Source organism: Dromiciops gliroides, chromosome 2 (genome assembly GCF_019393635.1).
Source record: "Dromiciops gliroides isolate mDroGli1 chromosome 2, mDroGli1.pri, whole genome shotgun sequence".
NCBI classification, from domain to species: domain Eukaryota; kingdom Metazoa; phylum Chordata; class Mammalia; order Microbiotheria; family Microbiotheriidae; genus Dromiciops; species Dromiciops gliroides.
Genome location: NC_057862.1, coordinates 78,188,712 through 78,209,429, shown reverse-complemented (window position 1 = coordinate 78,209,429; position 20,718 = coordinate 78,188,712). Strand labels below are relative to the sequence as shown.

The following is a 20,718-nucleotide window of genomic DNA, read 5'->3' as shown; positions in this document are numbered from 1 at the left end:
AACTTGAAGGATGGATAGAATGTCAACAGGCAAAGATAGAGGGGAGAGTAGAAAAGAGCATGACATTCTAGGACTAGGCACAGAGTGCAGGCATGGTCAGGGAACATAGGCAACGTATCGTGCCAGAATCAATTTGGTTGCTGCATGTACACATGGCCACAGTACTTCTGCTTACTATTTTTAAATCTAGTTACTTTTTTTCATATAAAGATTGTTGTGACATAAAGGAATGACATAAAGGAAAATGCTGAAAACTGCAAATGACAGAGCTTCTGTCTAGTTTCCTTTTAAACTTAAAGCACTGTTTTACTCCACTACCATATTTTCTGCAATAAAGGAATATGGATACTTGCATAGTATATTATGAATGGTTCTCTTAAGAAAAAAAGGAGGGATTTCTAAGAGGAAGAAACAGTTAAAATATTCCATTCTTTCTTTTAGCTCACCGGGACATGATTACAGCTTCTCAAACTTATCTAAAATAAAAGATAATATATATGTCAACATCTTTGATGAAACAGTGATTGAAAAACATGAGGTAAGGAATAATACTAATACTCTTAATACATTTTAAAACAATTTCCAAGGAATGAAATATGAATGAAAACTGATTAGCATGAGATTAGTTTTCGTGTATCACTGGTCCTATGTCTTCCCTAAAGCATCCCTTTTTCTGTTATTTTTTTTCTGTGTCTTCCTCCCTGGTGCCCCTCCAATAATTTTTCTTCCTACTCTCCCTGGTGTTTACATCCCCCTATTTGCTTACTGCTTATTGCCAAAAGGCTTAAAGCTAGTTCACTTGAAAGCAGAATAAAGCTGTGTGTATCTCGACGTAACAAGGCAAGCCCACCTCCAGCTTTGGGTTCAATGTTCACATAGCAAAGATTCAGGAGATCAATACACTACCAAGAAAGCAAGTTGCTGTATGCTTATACACCTTCATCATTCTAGACTGAATAGTAAAATTAACAGTTACACATTTTAATGCTTCTCTTCCAACTGTACAAAATCTTTGTGGGAATTATCCCTATACAAATTGAGGGCATCCTCAAATAGGATAATAGAAGGGAATAGGCAAGTTTTCACATATTCAACCATCAACCATATGTTAAACAAGCCACTGAAAGATATGTACAATAACTAAATGTAATACATTTTTTAAATGTGCAATGATCAAATTGTTTGCAATTATTGGCAGGCCTGGTGAATATTATATAAATGAATGTACAATAAATCATAATTATTTTTCTTATTAGGATCATTGTCTAAAGGGCTGCAGTGGTCACTCATATATAAGAAAGAATTGGCTTGGATCAGTTATTTTCCCTTTCTCTGCTCTTCTACAACAACCAAAGGTATTACCAAAAGACTATTAGACTAAAAATGCCAAATTTTACTTGAGAAAAATACATCTTCCTTTTTTTCCTTTTTTTTCTTCAATTATCTGATCAATAGATCTGAGGGAGGAGCATGCTTAGGAATGCTCTCTGTAGATGGAAACAGAGTTTGAAGCATTTGGATCTTTTACAGAAAAGAGCTATCAAGGAAGGATTTTCTCTTCTATAGGCCTTTGAAGGATATATTTCAGGTCTATATTATGAAGTTTAACACTAATGGAATGAAAAAAATAATTCTGATCTGTGCTTCCTCTCTGTCTTCCCACAAGTGTTATTTGCTGACATAGCAATCAGTATCAGACCAGTCATCAGTTACTTTAATTGACTGGTACACCCTCTCTGACTGGCCTGATTTTTATTGATAGCTCCCTTAGTACCAGGGAATGCAGCACTGTCCATCTAACCTCTGCTAATCGAATGAAAACAAGGAGAAGGGACTACAATGTATTATAAACTTAGAGTGTTTGCTACTGCTCCAAAAACATCAGCACAACAGACATTTCCAAATCCCCAGGCTACTGCCTAGTGTTTCGCTTCCTCTATCTTAAGGAACTATCCAGTTCCTGGAAGACTCATTCCTAAAAGGAATCTGATCCTTTTATTCCTTTCCAAAATTCCATCCAGTTGCCAGAATCACAAGAATTTGCATTCTCCCTGAAACCAGACTCTCTCCAGTCCCACTGCTGCATTCCTAAGCTCCCAAACCATCATGATATACAGCCATCCTGAGATAGTACTTTCTGATGCTCTCAAATATGGAGAAGGGGAGAATTCTTTTTTTACAATAAACATTTTTATTTAAAGTTTTGAGCTCCAAATTCTATCCCTCCTTTCCTCCCTCTTCTTCTCCCTCTCTGAAATCAGATATAGGTTATACATGTAAAATTATGTAAAATACTACCATATTAGTCATTTTTATAAGAAAACATGAATAAAAGAAAAATGAAAGTGAAAAATAGCATGCTTCAGTCTATGTTCAGTCAATATCAGTTCTTTCTTTGGAAAGGGATAGTATGCTTCATCATTTTGGGATTGTCTTGGATCATTGCATTGCTGAGAAAAGTTAAATCATTCACAGTTTGTTCACTGAACAGTATTGCTGTCATTGCAAAATGTTCTCTTGGCTCTGCTCACTTCACTATACATAAGTTCATATAACTCTTTCCAGGCCTTTCTGAAATCATCCTGCTTGTCGTTTCTTATAGCTTGTTTAGCCATTCCCCAATTGATGGGCATTCCTTTGATTTCCACTTAGCCACTGCAAAAAGAACTGCTATAAATATTTTTGTACAAATAAGTCTTTTTCTCTTTTGGGGGGGGGATGTCTTTGGGATATAAACCTAGTGGTGGTATTGCTGGATCAAAGGATATGAAGTGTTTTATAGCCCTTTGGGCATAGTTCCAAATTGCTCTCCAGAATGGTTGAATCCCTGTTCACAACTCCATTAATAGTGTATTAGCAGTATTCCCACGTCCCCTCCAACATCCAGTATTTTCTTTTTTTGTCATATTTTCCACTCTGATAGGTGTGAAATGATACCTCAGAATTGTTTTAACTTGTGTTTCTCTTGTCAATAGTGATTTATATAGCATTTTTCATATAACTATAGATAGCTTTGATTTCTAAAAACTGCCTGTTCATATCCTTTGACCATTTATCAATTGGGGAATGACTTGTATTTTTATAAATTTGGCTCAGTTCTCTATATATTTAAGAAATGAGGCCTTTATCAGAGATACTTGTTGCAAAAATTCTTTCCCACTTTTTTGCTTTCTTTATAATTTTGGTTGCATTGGTTTTGTCTGTGCAAACGGTTTTTTAATTTTATACAATCAAAATTATCTATTTAACATTTTATTTTACTCTATATATCTTCTTAGATTGTAAATTCTTCCCCTGTCCATAAATCTGACAGATAAACTATTCCATGCTCTCTTAATTTGCTTATGGTATCACCCTTAGGGGAGGATTCTCAAATGACAGGGAGGAAGTCTTCAATAGGGCACATCTGTTTATCCCTTTTTTCCTCTTGGCCTCATAGTCTTCTCATGCTTTTCACATTTGAGATTGAATCCTGACCTTGCCACATTCTACTTCTCTGTCCTTGGGCAAAGGTCTTACCTTCTCTGTTTTCTCATCTGTAAAATGAACAAGTTGGAAAAGGCCTCTCACATAGCTTCCAACTCCAACTCTGTATCACCCTATGTGAATTCCAGGGAGGAAGACCTAGAGTGTCAAGACTTTGAGAGGCTCCTACCACAAGATGTTGGTGGCAGCTCTGTCTGCCATCATTCCCCAGAGCTCATGCCATAGTGCCCAGCATCAGAAGGCTAGGACTTAAAGAACAGTGCTTAGTTGCTTCCTCTTTGTCAGGCTAACATTTTCTGGATTTTGCAATATAGCCAGGCCTTAGTTATGATGTAGCTGGGGAAAGCTCCACTCATGTTTTGTCATATTCAGTTGTGTCTCACCCCATTTAGGGTTTTCTTGGGAAGGATACTAGAGTGCTTTGCCATTTCCTTCTCTAGCTCATTTTACACATGAGAAAACTGAGGCAAACTAGGGTAAGCGACTTACCCAGGATCACACAGCTAATAAGTGTCTGAGGCCAGATTTGACCTGAGGAAGATGAGTCTTCCTGACTTAAGGCCCAACACTCTATCCACTTCCCCACCTAGCAGAGTCATCACTTAGGGAGCTAATTATTAAGTTACAACAGTAACAAAATTTGCATCTGCATTGTACTTTAACATTTACAAAGCTCCTCCACATGCAGGCTTTTGTTTTGTTCTCACTACAAGTCTTTAAGAAAGACAAGACAAATACTGAGATCCTTATTTTACAGATAAGGAAATGAAGCTCAGAGAGCTTTAGTAACTTGGTATAATCAATTCTTAGAGCTAATAAATTATACCAGGACTCATAGCCAAGTCTGGTCCTCCCTCCATTACACAGACTTCCTACCTCTTCCTTTAAAAAAAACAAACAAACAAACACTTTTCTTTACTCCAGGACATTATGAGGTCAGCAGCCAAGAGACCATAAGAGAAGAGCAGCTCTAAGAGGGAGAAAGCAGTTCTCCAAATGTAGAGTGACCACAGACTGTTAGGGCTGCTGTGTAAATATGTAAGCCTGCTCCTCATGCAGACAATAGAGTTGGGCTTGGATTGTAGTTGATTGCATCCTGCATTGGAGGGTATGTTTCTTTCAGATCAGTGGAACTTTTCAAGTAAATATCCCACCACTTTTGCTTGGATACACTTGGAGTAAAACATATGTCTCACCTAAAGAAGATTACAATGGGCAGAATTTAAAAGAATGTACCTTTTTAAACATTTTTGCTACTATTGAGCCTCAAATATCATCTGTCATCAGTAATACAGTATCTGATAAGGTTGGTATTTCAAAGTTATTTTATATGTATCTTCAAAGAGGATGGAAGAGACATGTAAATTATTTACAAATAAATAACTAAAATTATATATAATAATTATACATATATCAATTAACCTTATATTATACAAATAAATAATAACCCTAGCTTAACCTTTTGCCTTATGACATTTTCTTTTGGGAATAATCTTGGAAGTGATGACTATCTAAGATATGGTATGCAAAACTTAAATTATACTTATAAATATGATTCTAGTTTACAGATGAACCAGATATAACACTTTTGCAAAGAGCACAGATTTTCAGAAAAAATTGCAAGGCAATGTTTCCAAACAGAAGAATTATTACAACTGTTTTCAATGATGAAGGGACAAATATCTTAGTAACAAGATATATCAGGGCTCTAAATCCACCTAAGCAACTCCTGGATTTGTTTCTCAGTGATTCTAATGCAACACTTGTAAGTGTTATATTTTTAAAATACATAAATTTCCATAGTTTTAATTTCTCCTACAGTTACAACTTTGCTCCTTTAATAGCTATGCCCTCAAAGAGACACACTTTTGATTGCAATCAAACAAGCAACAACAACAAAATATTAAATGGCCACAACGTGCTAGGGACTATACTTTGTGTGGTGACAGATGACAAAAAGGCACCTTTTCTCAAGCAGTATGCATTCTATCAACAAAGACAATATAGACACATAATTATATGCAAATTATAAACACTAGGGCAGAGGCACTGGCATCATGGAGAATAAGGAAGGCTTCATGTAGGAAGTGGTGCTTGAACTAAGCTTTGAAGGAAACTAGTAGGCAGTCTAAGAGACATCAATGAGGAGTGAGTGTTTTTGAGGAATAAGGGTCAATCTTGAAAAGACGGAGATGGAACATGGAATGTCATGTCTTAGGAGTGACAGGAAGGTCAATTTTGGCTAGATTGTATAGAGTTCTAGAAAAGGTAGGCTGGAACCAAATTGTAAAGGGCCTTAAATGCCAACAGAGGAGTTTGTATCTGATCATAAAAGCAACAAAGAACCGCTCAAGTTTACTGTGTAGGAAAGTGGCATGGTCTCACATGTGCTTCAGGAATATCTCCTTGGCAACAGCATGAGAGATAGATTAGAGAGGAGAGAAACTTGAGCAGGGGCACTGAGAAGATGAGGGACTAATGAATTTGATGGCCAAGTGAGTAGAAAGAGGTGGATGAATGGGGTAGATGTGGAAATATAATTAACAAGAACTGGCAACTGATTTGGATATGGAGGGTAAAGGAGAATGAAGAATCAAGGATGATTACAAGGTCGTGAACTTGGGTAACCAGTTTAGCAGTGCCCTTGACAGGAAACAGGGAAGTTCAGAAGTGGGTTTTATTTTTGTAGAAAGCTGGGTTTTATCTGAGATGCCTTTGGGACATTCAGTTCAAAATGTCTAAATAGACATTTCTTAATATGAGACTAGGACTCAAGAGAGAATCCATATATGGGGGCAGCTAGGTGGCACAGTGGATAAAGCACTGGCCCTGGATTCAGGAGTACCTGAGTTCAAATCTGACCTCATATACTTGACACTTATGAGCTGTGTGACCCTGGGCAAGTCGCTTAACCCCAATTGCCTCACACACAAAAAAATTATAATTGGTCAAGTGGAAGCCCTGCAAAAAAAAAAAAAGAGAGAGAGAGAGAGAGAGAGAGAGAGAGACAGTCATATATATGGGCATGTGTGTGTGTGTGTGTACATACATATATAGATATATATAGATATATAGATATGAGAGTCCATGTAAACTGATAAGGTCACCAAAAAAATGTTGAGAGGAAGAAAAAGGTCCAGGACAGAGCTTTGGGGTACACTCACAGCTAGAAGAGAGGATATAGATGATGATTAAGCAAAGAAGACTGAGGAGATGAACTGAGGTAAAAGAAGAACCAAGAACAGTATCACAAAAACCTAGAGAAGAAAGAATATCTAGGAGAAGAGAGTGATCAACAGGGTCAAAGGCTTCAGAAAAGTCAGGAAGGTTGAAGACTGAGAAATGTTTATTAGATCTGACATTTGAGAAATCACTGGTAACTTTGGAGGGAGCAGTTTCAGTTGAATGAGGGAGCTATACTGCATGACATTGACAAATGAATAAAAAAAGAGGAAGGGGGAAGGAAGGGAGAGAGAAAAATTCAGAACTCAAAAGCTTAAAAAATTAATATTGGGGAAAAAAATTATGAGTTGATAAAAAAAGAGGAAGGGGAAGGGATTGAGTGCAGACAGTATCTTTTTGAAGTTCTCTAGAATCTCTCCTCTTAAGAATCTACAGTGAATACAATGCATATTCTTCCAGGAACTAAGAATTATTTTCTTGCAGTGGAAATCTGAAAGGCCTCAGGTTCTAACATGTCTCCACACCACTTTAAAAATGGCATAGAAAATTTTCCTCTCAGTACTAAACTAAGGGCAGTCCCTGAAGCTGGTATATTGACAGATAAATCTTGAAATGGTATTGTGCATACAGAAAATATGGGAGTGAAGTAGTTTCATATAACATTACCCTTTATTTGCATAATGGAGAAGGACATACATTACCTTCTTCTATTTCTCATTTAAGTACCCAGAGGGCGTCCTTTTGTGGGTATAAACCTACATTCTAATAATCACATTTTCTAACCCATGACATAGAAAAACAGATTCAATAAATAACTTTATGACATATTAAATAGAAACTTAAAATCTTTGTACTTTTTATAATAGCATATTTAAGATTATATAAGATTTTATAACAGATCTATTTAAAATGTATATAATTGCAATTATATATATTTATAATATTTGTAATGTTATATTTATAGGACATCATTGCTCGATTTGTATCTTTAATTCCTTGCTTACCGGATACACTGAATGAAAATGATGGTTTTGATATTTGGATGTCACCAGAGGTAATGAGCAGTACATTTCACAACTAAAATTTTCATAAACATGTGTATATTATTTTTATGTATTTATGTATATTTCATGTGAATATATATAAGGTGAGAATTATTTTTGTCAACATAGGGGACTTCCTTCACCAAAGCAGATCACAACTCCTCTATGACTTAATAGATAAATTCTAGGTTATTGCCTAAGGCAGTGAGAGAGTAAGTGACTTGTATAGGGTGACACAATTAGTATGTTAGAGATGGAATTTCAACCCAGGGCTTCCTAACTCCTGACTCTAAGTTCAGCATTCTATCCACTTATATGGCTTCTCTCTGTCATGGTCTCTATCTACCTTCTCTCTGTCTCTCTGTCTCTCATTCTCTCTCTCACACACACACGCACACACAGATACACACACATTTTTCTCTAAGGTTTATAGTATTTGCTATTTGCCTTTTTTTTTTTTTTTTTTTTTGGTGAGGCAATTGGGATTAAGTGACTTGCCCAGGGTCACACAGCTAGTAAGTAAGTGTCAAGCGTCTGAGGCCGGATTTGAACTCAAGTACTCCTGATTCCAGGGCCAGTGCTCTATCCACTGCGCCACCTAGATGCCCCTGCCATTCTTTTTAAAGGGGCTATTTTTACTGTATTTCACTCTTTGTACAGTGAAAATATATAATTCTATGGATTTCAATTTCTATAACATCCTATAGAAATCATTGGTTAGAAAGAATTAAAAGCTACTTGACAAACTGGCAATAGTAGCTCATTCATTTTCAGGTATGGTAAATATGTTCAGTGCTCCAGAAATTAGCATAACCACATAGAATTTTTTATTATGGCAATGACTACCAGGCTCTGCACTAATCTCTGAAGCCTGATACAAATGCTAATGATGATATGTGCTACATTCTCCATCCAAACCAGAATTTAGGACCCAAGAGCTTCTACACATTTTATTGGGAGAATAAGTTTATATCAAGACAGGTATAAAGGTCACAGATAGCCTAGAAGGTCTCCCTTGGACCTGAGCCAATGTTTAGTAGAAGTCAACTACAAGAAACTATCTAAAATCAAGAGGAAGAATTATGTATAATGGAAATAAACTAAAGGCTTTTCCAGTTAGATCAAGGGGCAGGGTGTTACTTATTAAAGTTAAGAAACCACTGCCATAGGAATTGGCACATGAACTGAGCTTTCAGTGAAGGGGAGGAGTAACATAAGGAGGGAGTTTGGTCAAAGAAAGTAGAACTTGGAAATAATTTTCATATTTAACACTTGTAAAATAATAACCTGAATAATAAATGCGATGATGTGTGGGGTTTGGGGGCAATTTTGGTACATTCCTGGATACATGCTTGTATTCTTCTTCATTTTAATATGCCTTAGCATTGCATCAATTTAACTCTTGGAAACAAAGAGGAACATGCAATAGTTTTGTGTAACTACTTCCTCTATTTTGGAAAGAAAGCCTGGGTGCTGTTGGGAACATCTACATTAGAAGTAAGTGTTAATTATTAGTTTTTAAATAGTATAGATGATGCAAAGACTTTATCAAGTCCATTTCCAGGTCTTGGTGTAACAGCTATCTCTCTCCCTTCTCCCTCACCCTCCATTTCATTTTTCTCTAAGTAAATGCATGAGCAAACAAACAGTTCTTGATTATTTTTTTGGTCCAAACTTTTGATTTCATTGCATAAGAACTACTACTAGAGAAAATCCTTCTATCAATGAAGATTGGCAATTGTTCTATGATTTAAAGTCTTAGAGAATTACCTAGGACACTGAGAATTTGCTAGTAGGTGTCAGAGGTAGCACTTAAAACTCAGGTTTCTCTGATTCCATGGCCAGGTCTGTATCTGCTGTACTGTATGGTTGATTGGGGCCCTGTTTTTGACTCAATACCACCTCCTTAATATAACCTGTTATTATTTATTTATATGCCCTACTTCTTTTAATCTTTGCCAAGCACAGCCTAGTTCTGTTATTATAAAACTTAAGAATGGTGTCTATGTCTATGGCTATGTGTCATCATTTCAATCATATTGTGCCCCAGCCTTCATCTTTCCAATACCAAAGCTAATTTAAGTTATCTTCCTCTAAGGTAACATGGTGTAGTGGGAAAAGTACTGAATTTGTAGTCAGGGTTCAAATCCTGGCTTTACTCCTTACTACCTCTATGATCTTAAATAAAACACCTAATTTCCCTGAGCCTCATTTTCTTCCTCAGTAAAGTCATTATATTAAGTTTCATCCAAAGTCCCTTCCAATTCTAAAGCTTATAAAACTTCCGTATCTCAATCATATGTATCTTAAGGTGTTACAACCTTGTTATCAATCATTCTTATCAGTTTTTTTAAAAAAAATTCTACTCTAATCTTAACTCTTCTTGCCCTCCTCTTCCATGCTTCAATGTATTTGTGATCTCATGAACATGAGTATTCCCTCCAGTGGGCTGGATCATAACACATCCACATGGTTTCATTTTGTATAAATCTTATCCATGACCCCTTGTAAATCTTTGACCTTCTGTAACTCTAATATGCTGGGAATCTCTTCTCATTGTATTGATAACAATTAAACATATGCACTATCCATCTGTTACTCTTACTACATGACTGGATCACTTCCTTTTCTGGCCATTTCTCCCTGATAACGGCCTTTATGAGGACGTTTCAATTAAGCTCTTTGTGGATGTTACAGCCTGTTCTTGCTCATCGTGCATCCTTGGATGACCCACAACTTTAATTCTATAGACTGTGGTATTCCATGATTAGTAGCCATGCAACATCACTTGAAAAATACTGATATTGAGGCTGAGGCTGAGTTCACTGAAAAGCCTTGCACTAAATAACAAATGTACTCCAGGTCTTTTTCCTCCTCTTTAGTTCTGGGCCCAATTTATTGTCTATCCATGGTATCTGTTCAAGATATATATGCTAATGGACAAGGTCTACAGATGGGCCTTCTAATTAAATGTCATGTCCCGCACAAGTGGCATGTTTCATCTACTTCTGTTTTCCTCTGTGGACAGTTATGCTAACTCAAGTGATTATGGATTTTATATAGATAGCTTTGGCACTTAATGAAATCAGCACAATGTGATTGGCACACAATGTCATTTAAAGGGCATCATTATCTGTTATCTTTCTCTACATATAATTATTTTAGGGTGTCACAGTTTGTCAGCTGATTGCCCCAATAGTAACACTTCTCAGCAGTTAGCTGAAAAAGCTAGTTTTCCAATTTTCTTTTCCTGTCTGTATTTTAGTTGCCACCAGATGGCAGCAGATATAAGAAGGCAAGTATGTTTTTTTAAAAAATGCCATCAAGCTCCCAAACCTTTTCTTAACCTTAAGTTCTATGGAATTTAATTATTGAACAAAATTTTAATTAAAGATTCACTATAAAAATGTGTTTTCAGAGTAAAATATAAGATAAAATTCTATTCCACACTAAATTTCTCCCTGACTACTTTGTGTCCCTAGTATCTGGTACAGTGCTTAAGAAGTCAACAAATATTTATTGATTGATTAATTACTCATAGAATTATAATATTTTAGCATTGGAAGGACATTAAAGGCCACATAATCTAACCTACACCTGAAAAAGAATCACCCACTATAATATTCCTGATAAATGAAGATTCATCCTCTTCTTGAAAGCCTCTAATAAGAATAAACTCCCAAGAGAACCCATCCTACTTTTCAATAGCTCTAATTATAAAGAAGTTTTTTTCTGACATAAAGCTAAAATTGCCTCTTTACAATTTCTGCCCTTTATTTTTCCTTCTGGAGCCAAACAGAATAAATCTCATCCTTCCAGTCACCAAAATTCAAATATTTGAGAACGCTATTATATTCACCCTTAGTCTTCTGTTTCCAGGCTAAACATCCCCAAGTTCTTCCAATCAACCCTCATCTGGCATTTACGTGTGGCTTTTTTATTATCCTGGTTGTCTTCCTCTGGACACTCAGAGCTGTTCTTAGATCATGATATTTATAGTGGAATACATCTGTCCAGATGTAGTCTGATCAAGGCGGAATACAGAGGTCCCATCATTCTTTTCCTTAGAAGTTATAGCATGGCTTGCCCCACACACACCCCCTTTTATAACTGATACCAAACTTGGCTTTCTCCAAGTCTCACAACAGCTTCTGAAACCCTATTTTGGCCAAAGGTTCTCTAATCTGACTGCTCATCTATCAATATAGGTTTTTCTCTCTCCCTTTTTGAGAAGCACATCCTTTAGCATCACATGCTATTTATAAATCTGACATCTAGAGCAAACTCAAGGAATCACTAATAAAGTATGTTGTTAGGGACAGGATTTTCTTTTTTTTTTTCTTTTATGACATAGGGGCAAGTGGCTTATGTCCTAACTCAAGAAACTGATGAATACTTACTTTGGAATCCACTGACTGGGCAATCTCATAAGCAGTTTGATCCATTTTGTCCCCTGCAAAGTGCTGACTGTTTGTTTGATAATGAAAACGTAAGTCTGTTTAAAATGTTCATATTTAAGAAGCATCCTCAGGACCCACCTGATGCTCTCCCCAACATTCTCCAAACCTTAGATGGTTTTGTAGGGCCTTGACACATTCCTGAAGATTCCCATCTACTGGTTCCCCCATCACTGCCTGCTCCTACTGGCCCTACTCTGACTTTTATGTTAATATTTTAATAGGTCTGGTTTAACATTCAACATAACAGTACACCAATGTCTGTCCATTTTGACAATTCAAGAGAAAGCTCCTGGAAACAACTGCTTCCCAAAAATATTCAGATTCAATGGATGAAATCAGAACCTACACAGGTAAAGCACATTTGTCAAAATGTACCTATGTGAGAATTGCCACCAATCCTAATATTTTTATTGTGAATAACTTGCAATTATCTGTATGTGTGCATGATAAATTATATTCAAAAGCCCATTTCCTCTGACATTCAGCACAGTTAGACTACCTATCTTCACCTTCTTCTACCTAAGAAGAGGAGAGATATCAGGAGGGAACATTTCAACACAGCTAAATGGTATATTTTCAGCCTAATATTAACATAAATAAAACATAACAAGTGTAGTAAATCTATTTACAATCTACCCCACAGAATTATTGTAGCAAAAATACCTTGTAAAACTTAAAACAATATATGATTATAAGTTGTCATTATTCTTACCTTTTGGTTTAAAAATCATTTAATGAATTCCGAAATAACATATAATTTAAATTATCCGTTCCAATAACACAGAGAGTTGAGAACTAACTAGGAACATTTTTCACTTGTTTCAAAAAATTGATTAGGGATTTAATTTGTATTTCTATAAAAGAGAATTGAATATGACTAGTCACATCTTTTTTTAAGAGATTATAATCAAAGATCATCACATTGACATGGACTCACAGAAATAGAACATAAAGAAATAGAATAAAAACACTGAACATATTTAAATGCATAATCAAGTATTTTCTTCATAAATAGATAAAAGATAAGTGTTATCTAGGACTAGAGATGGAAAGCTTCTATGGAAGTTCCAAAGTCGGACTAAGTAAGTTGAGGAAAACAATTAGGTTTCAGAAAATTGATCCGAGAAGACTTCATGGGAGAGAGGAAGGAATGGCTAACTTTTAGGAGTTTTCCTAATTGTGATAAAAATATTTTGTGAAGAAAAAAGATTTGGGGTCTAGGGCTGCTTTAGACAAGGCTAGATGTTGAGAATAAAATGAGCAGAAAAAGATTTTTGAATAGGCAGATTTGTGATTTGAATAGCAATGAAAGGGAGAGATTAGGAGAGATTAGGGTGACATTGGGGAAATGAAATGGAATATGGAGCTTGGCTCAAACGTATAAGGAAATTATATGGGGGCTTTAATAACGAACTCCATTTCACAGATGTTGCACAAGTAGGAATGCTTTACTGATAATTCACCCCCTAAGGGAATTTGACTCCTCTTATAACAATAACTTGGGGAGAGGGGGCAATGAGGGTTAAGTGACTTGCCCAAGGTCACACAGCTAGTAAGTGTCGAGTGTCTGAGATTGGATTTGAACTCAGGTCCTCCTGAATCCAGGATGGTGCTTTATCCACTGTGACACCTAGCTGCCCCTAGCAATATCTTTTAACACATTATAATATGAAATGTTAAGTACCTTATTGTTTTATCCAAATCTTCCAGAAGAAAGTATACAGTGTTAATTTTTAAAAGGTTTCAGATAAGTTACAGCTAGGTGGCACAGTAGATAAAGCACCAGCCCTGGATTCAGGAAGACCTGAGTTCAAATCTGGTCTCAGACACTTGACACTAGCTGTATAACCCTGGGCAAGTCACTTAACCCTCATTTCCCCACTAGCTAAATAAATAAATAGATAGATAAATGAATGAATGCATAAATAAATAAATAAATAAATAATTTTTAAAAGTAAAAGGTTTCAGATAGAATGATTAGAATTAATTAGAATGAATTAATATGTCTCCCCAATTACCACTTCCCAAAAAAAGGTCTTGATCCTTCTGATCTATCCAATCTCCATCCCATCACTCTCTTCTCTGCTAAATTTCTTGAAAAAGTTGTCTACTCCTGATTACTCCATTTCCTCATTAAGCACTTTCTCTACAATCCTTTGCAATATAATTCGTCCCTATCACAGTCATGGAATTCCTATTTGTAAGGTCACTTTAGACCTCCAAATTACAGAAAAACCTTTTTTCAGTCATTCTTCTTGACTTTTGTGCATCATTTAATACTCTTGACCAACCCTCCTATAGAGTGTACTTCCATTTCTTAAATTCAGAGATTCCACACACTCCTGGTTCCCCTACCTGTCTAATAGTTCCTTTTTCCTTTATATGCTGGGTCATCATTCTTTTCCAAACCCCTTAATGTCTGTATTCCCTAAAGGTCTATCTTTAACCATCTTTTAAATTTTTACTCCTTACACCCTGTATCCCCTTTGGCAATCTCATTCACTCACATGGCTTTAGCTACTATCTCTATGCAGATGACTCTCAGATTTGTAGTCCTAGTCCTGACCTCTTGTCTGAGTTCCAGACATGCATCCTTGACTACCTTTGGGACATCATCAACTGATTGTCTGGTTGTCCTCAGATATCTATATTGAACTTCTTATCTTGCCCCTTAAATATCTACATCCTGGGGGGTGGAGCCAAGATGGCAGAGAGAAGCCAGTAAGCTGCCTGAGCTCTCCCAAATTTCCCTTAAAAACAACATTAAATCAAGCCTCTAAACAGATTCTGAAACTACAGAACTTACAAAAAGAAAGAGGAAAGGTCAGTCTCACTTGGGCAGGGGAGGAGCGCAGCATACCTTAGCACAGTGCAATGTGGAGGGGATTGGGGCAAGTCAGTGGGAAGCAACTGAGGCCCCTTGATCCTGGCTCAGCAGGCTAGTGGCACAACCAGCCAGTGGTGAGATCTACCAGCACCAGCTGAGAGGGCAGGCTGCCAGCTAGGGGGCCACCCACAGGATGGGTGTGATCAGGCCTGTCTATCCCAGCAAGTGCACCAGAAACAAGCCCAGGTTGGTGAGAAATCTGCAAACCATAGAGGCCTCAGAGCAGAAAGCCGGAGACACAGCCCCTATCTCCCAGCACAAGAAGCTTGAAACAGTGACCCTGGTGCCCTAGGAGGGGACCTCAACCTTAAAAAACAATAATAAGCTGCAATATGAGCAAGAAACAAAAAAGAGCTCTCACCATTGAGAGCTTCTGTATTGACAGGGAAGAGACAAACAAACTCAGATGGAACAATACTCTCAAATTGCCTACACATGAAGTCTCAAGAGGGAAGATGAACTGGTCTCAAGAACAAAAAGCCTTCTTAGAAGAGCTCTAAAAGGATTTAAAAAATCAATTGAGAGAAGTAGAAGAAAAAAATTAAATCAATGCAAGAAAATTATAAAAAAGAATCAGCAGCTTGAAAAAGGAAGCACAAAGATTGACTGAAAAAAACAATTCCTTGGGAGCAGTTAGGTGGCACAGTGGATAAAGCACCAGCACTGGATTCAGGAGGACCCGAGTTCAAATCTGGCCTCAGACATTTGACATTAGCTGTGTGACTTTGGGCAAGTCACTTAATCTTCATTGCCCAGGCCCCCCAAAAGAAAAGAAAAGAAAAGAATTCCTTAAAAAATTCATTTGGCCAAATGGAAAAGGAAGTGCATAATCTGACTGAAGGAAACAATGCCTTAAAAATTCAAATTGGACAGTTGGAAGCTAAGGACTCCATGAGACTCTAGGAATCAGTCAAACAAAATCAAAAGAATGAAAAAAAAAATAGAAGAAAATGTGAAATACCTCATTGGAAAGACAACTGACCTGGAAAACAGATCCAGGAGAGACAATTTGAGAATTACTGGACTGCCAGAAAGCCATGATCAGAAAAAAGAATCTAGACACCATATTCCAGGAAATTATTAAGGAGAACTGTCCTGATATTATAGAATAAGAGGATAAAATCATCATTGAAAGAATCCACCGATCACCTCCCGAAAGAGACCCCAAAAGGAAAACTCCAAGGAATATTGTAGCCAAATTCCAGAATTACCAGATGAAGGAGAAAATACTCCAAGCAGCCAGAAAGAAGCAATTTAAATATCATGGAGTTACAGTCAGGATTGCTCAGGACCTGGCAGCTTCAACATTAAAGTATCACAAGACTTGGAATATGATATTCTGGAAGGCAAAGGAGCTTGGATTGCAGCCAAGAATCTATTACCCAGCAAAACTGATCATTTTTTTAGGGGAAAAGATGGACATTCAATGAAATAGGGGACTTTCAAGGTTTCCTGATGAAAAGATCAGAACTGAATAGAAAATTTGATCTTAACATACAAGACTCAAGAGAAGTTTAAAAAGGTAAACAAGGGGGGAAAAAGCTATTCAATAAGGTTAAACTGTTTACATTCCTACACTGGAAGATAATATCTATAACTCTTGAGAACTGTATATATATATATATATATATATATATATATATATATATATTTGAGCAGACAGAAGGGTTATATACAGAGGGTATAAATATAAACTATCTTTGATGTGATGATATAAAGAAAATTAAGGGGTTAAAAAGGGAGTTTATGGGAAGAAGAGAAAAGGGGAGGTGGAATGGGGTGAATTACATCATATGAAGAGGTACAAAAAATCTATTACAATAGAGGGAAATAAGGGAGGGGGAACATTGTTTCAACCTTACTCTCACTAGATTTAATTCAAAGAGGGAATAACATATACACTCATTTGGGCAAAGAAACTTAGTATATTCTTGAGGGAAGTAAAAGGGAAAGGGGAAAGGGGGTGCTAATAGAAGAGAAGGCACATTGAGGGAGGCAGGGGTAAGAAGCAAAACATTGGTGAAGAGGAATAGGGTGAAAGAAGGAGGGAAAGTACAAAGGGGGTAAATAGAATGGAGGGAAATAGACAGCTAGTAATAATAACTGTGAATGTGAATGGGATGAACTCTGCCATAAAATGGAAGTGAATAGCAGAGTGGATTAAAAAACAGAATCCTACAATATATTGTTTACAAGACACACATTTGAAGCAGAGAGATACACACAGAGTAAAGGTAAAAGGTTGGAGCAGAATTATGCTTCAGCTAAAGTCAAAAAAGCAGGGGTAGCAATCCTTATCTCAGACAAAGCAAAGGCAAAAATAGATCTAATTAAAAGAGATAAGGAAGGAAACTACATCTTGCTAAAAGGTACTATAGAAAATGAAGAAATATCAGTACTAAACATGTATATGCCAAGTGGTATAGCATCCAAATTCTTAGAGGAGAAGTTAAATGAGTTACAAGAGGAAACAGACAGCAAAAGTATACTAGTGGGGGATCTGAATCTTCCCCTCTCAGAATTACATAAATCTAGCCACAAAATGAATAAGAAAGAAGTTAAAGATGTGAATAGAATGTTAGAAAAGTTACATATGATAGATGTCTGGAGAAAACTGAATGGGGATAGAAAGCAATATACCTTTTTCTCAACAGTACATGGCACATATTCAAAAACTGACCATATATTAGGGCACAGAAATCTCATAGTTAAATGTAGAAAGTCAGAAATGGTAAATGCATACTTCTTAGATCATGATGCTATAAAAACTACATGTAATAAAGAGCCATGTAAAGGTAGAGTGAAACTTAATTGGAAACTAAATAATTTCATTCTAAAGAATGAGTGAGTCAAACAACAAATCATAGAAACAATCAATAACTTCATCCAAGACAATGACAATAATGAGACAACATACCAAAAACTATGGGATGCAGCCAAAGCAGTGCTTAGGGGAAATCTTATATCTCTAACTGCTTACATGAATAAAAAAGAGAAAGAGGAGATCAATGAATTGGGCATGCAACTAAAAAAGCTAGAAAAAGAACAAATTCAAAATCCCCAATTAAATACTAAATTAGAAATCCTGAAAATTAAAGGAGAAATTAATAACATTGAAAGCAAGAAAACTATAGAATTAATAAAACTAAGAGCTAGTTTTATGAAAAAAAATAAAATAGATAAACCACTGGTTAATTTGATTAGAAAAAAGAAAGAAGAAAACCAAATTACCAATATCAAAAATGAAAGGGGTGATTTCACCACCAATGAAGTGTAAATTAAAGCAGTAATTAAGAACTATTTTACCCAACTGTATGACAATAAATTTGATAATCTAAATGAAATGGATAGATATTTACAAAATACAAACTTCCCAGGTTAACTGAAGAGGAAATAAAATCCTTAAATAAGCCCATATCAGAAGAAGAAATTGAACATGCCATTGATGAACTCCCTAAGAAAAAATCTCCAGGGCCAGATGGGTTTTCAAGTGAATTCTACCAAACATTTAAAGAAAAATTAATTCCAATATTATTCAAATTATTTGGAAAAATAGGTGAAGGAGTTCTACCAGATTCCTTTTATGACACAAATATGGTGTTGATACCAAAACCAGGCAGAGCAAAAACAGAGAAAGAAAATTATAGCCCAATTTCCCTAATTAATATTGATACAAAAATCTTAAATAAGACATTAGCAAGGAGATTACAGCAAGTGATCACCAGGATAATACACTATGACCAGGTGGGAATGTAGGGCTTGTTCAACATTAGGAAAACTATTAATGAAATCAACCACATCAATAAGAAAACTAACCAAAATCATATGATTATCTCAATAGATGTAGAGAAAGCTTTTGACAAAATACAGCACTCATTCCTAATAAAAACACTAGAGAGCTTAAGAATAGGTGGTGCTTTCCTTAAAATAATAAGCAATATCTACCTAAAACCCTCAGCAAGTATTATATGTAATGTAATAGAAGCCTTCCCAATAAGATGTGGGGTGAAACAGGGATGTCCATTATCACCTCTATTATTTAATATTGTACTAGAAATGTTAGTGTTAGCAATCAGAGAAGAAAAAGGAATTAAAGGAATTAGAATAGGCAAGGAGGAAACAAAACTATCACTCTTTACAGATGATATGATGGTATACTTAGAGAATCCTAGAGAATCAAATCAAAAATTACTTGAAACAATTAACAACTTTAGCAAAGTAGCAGGATATAAAATAAATCCACATAAATCATCAGCATTTCTATACATGACCAACGAAGTCCAGCAGCAAGAGATAGAGAAATTCCATTTAAATAACTGTAGAAAATATAAAATACTTGGTAGTCTACCTGCCAAGACAAACCCAGGAACTCTATTAACACAATTACAAAACACTTTTCACACAAATAAAATCAGATCTAAATAACCGGGAAAATATCAATTGCTCATGGATAGGCTGAGCTAATAAAAATGACAATTCTACCTAAATTACTTATTCAGTGCCATACCAATCAGACTACCTAAAAATTATTTTATAGAGCTAGAAAAAATAATAACAAAATTCATCTGGAAAAACAAAAGGTCAAGAATATCAAGGGAAATAATGAAAAAAATGCACAGGAAGGTGGGCTTGCTGTACCAAATCTGAAGCTTTACTATAAAGTGGCAACCATAAAAACTATCCAGTACTGGCTAAGAAATAGAGTGGAGGATCAATGGAATAGGCTAGGCACAGGAGACATTAGTAATGTAGTGTTTGATAAACCCAAAGACTCCAGCTTCTGGGATAGAAATTCAGTATTTGACAAAAACTGCTGGGAAAACTGGAAGATAGTGTGGCAGAAATTAGGCATAGACCAGCAGCTTACACCTTATACTAAAATAAAGTCAAAATGGGTACATGATTTAGACATAAAAGGTGATACCATAGGCAAATCAGAAGAGGAAGGAAGTTTACCTTTCAGATCTTTGGAAAGGAGAACAATTTATAACTAAGCAAGAGATAGGGGATATTATGAAATGCAAAATGGATGACTTTGATTACATTAAGTTAAAAAGTTTTTGTACAAACAGAAGCAATGCAGCCAAAATTAGAAGGGAGGCAGAAAGCTGGGAAATGATTTTTATAGCCAGTACTTCTGATAAAGGCCTCATTTCTAAAATATATAGGGAACTAAATCAAATTTATAAGGGAGGGAAAAAAATTTGAAACTAGAAATCTTATAAAAACAAATGTTGAAAACTATCTCTACATGGAACTGGAAAATAATAAAATACTTTCATGATTTAAAAAAATGTCTATATCCTCCTTAATTCACCATTTCTGTCTTTGGCATCACCATTCACTAGGTGTCTCACGTTTATAGTCTTGGCATTACCTTTCACTCTTCATTCTCCCTCTACTCTCACACATAATAAATGACCAGAATCATGGAGTCACAAAATATCAGAGTTGGAAGGGTCTTTAAAAGCCATCTAGACCAACCCCTACACAACAAGGATCTGCACTACAAAATGCCTGACAAGTGGTTATACAATCTTTGCTTAAAACTAAGTCAAATATATAAAAATACAAGTCATTCCCCAATTGATAAATGGTCAAAGTATATGAACAGGCAGTTTTCAGACAAAGAAATCAAAGCTCTCTATAATCACATGAA

General features: G+C 35.9%; 1 protein-coding gene across 1 annotated transcript in view; it reads left to right on the top strand.

Moving 5' to 3' along the window:
• CC2D2B (coiled-coil and C2 domain containing 2B) overlaps positions 1-20,718 on the top strand; it is a 110,995-nt gene that overhangs the window by 79,089 nt on the left and 11,188 nt on the right. Inside the window, 8 exon segments of the mRNA XM_043989534.1 lie at positions 442-538; positions 1,257-1,355; positions 4,610-4,792; positions 5,048-5,251; positions 7,634-7,723; positions 9,096-9,209; positions 12,067-12,201; positions 12,394-12,522. Of these exon segments, the coding sequence (XP_043845469.1) occupies positions 442-538; positions 1,257-1,355; positions 4,610-4,792; positions 5,048-5,251; positions 7,634-7,723; positions 9,096-9,209; positions 12,067-12,201; positions 12,394-12,522 (1,051 nt within the window).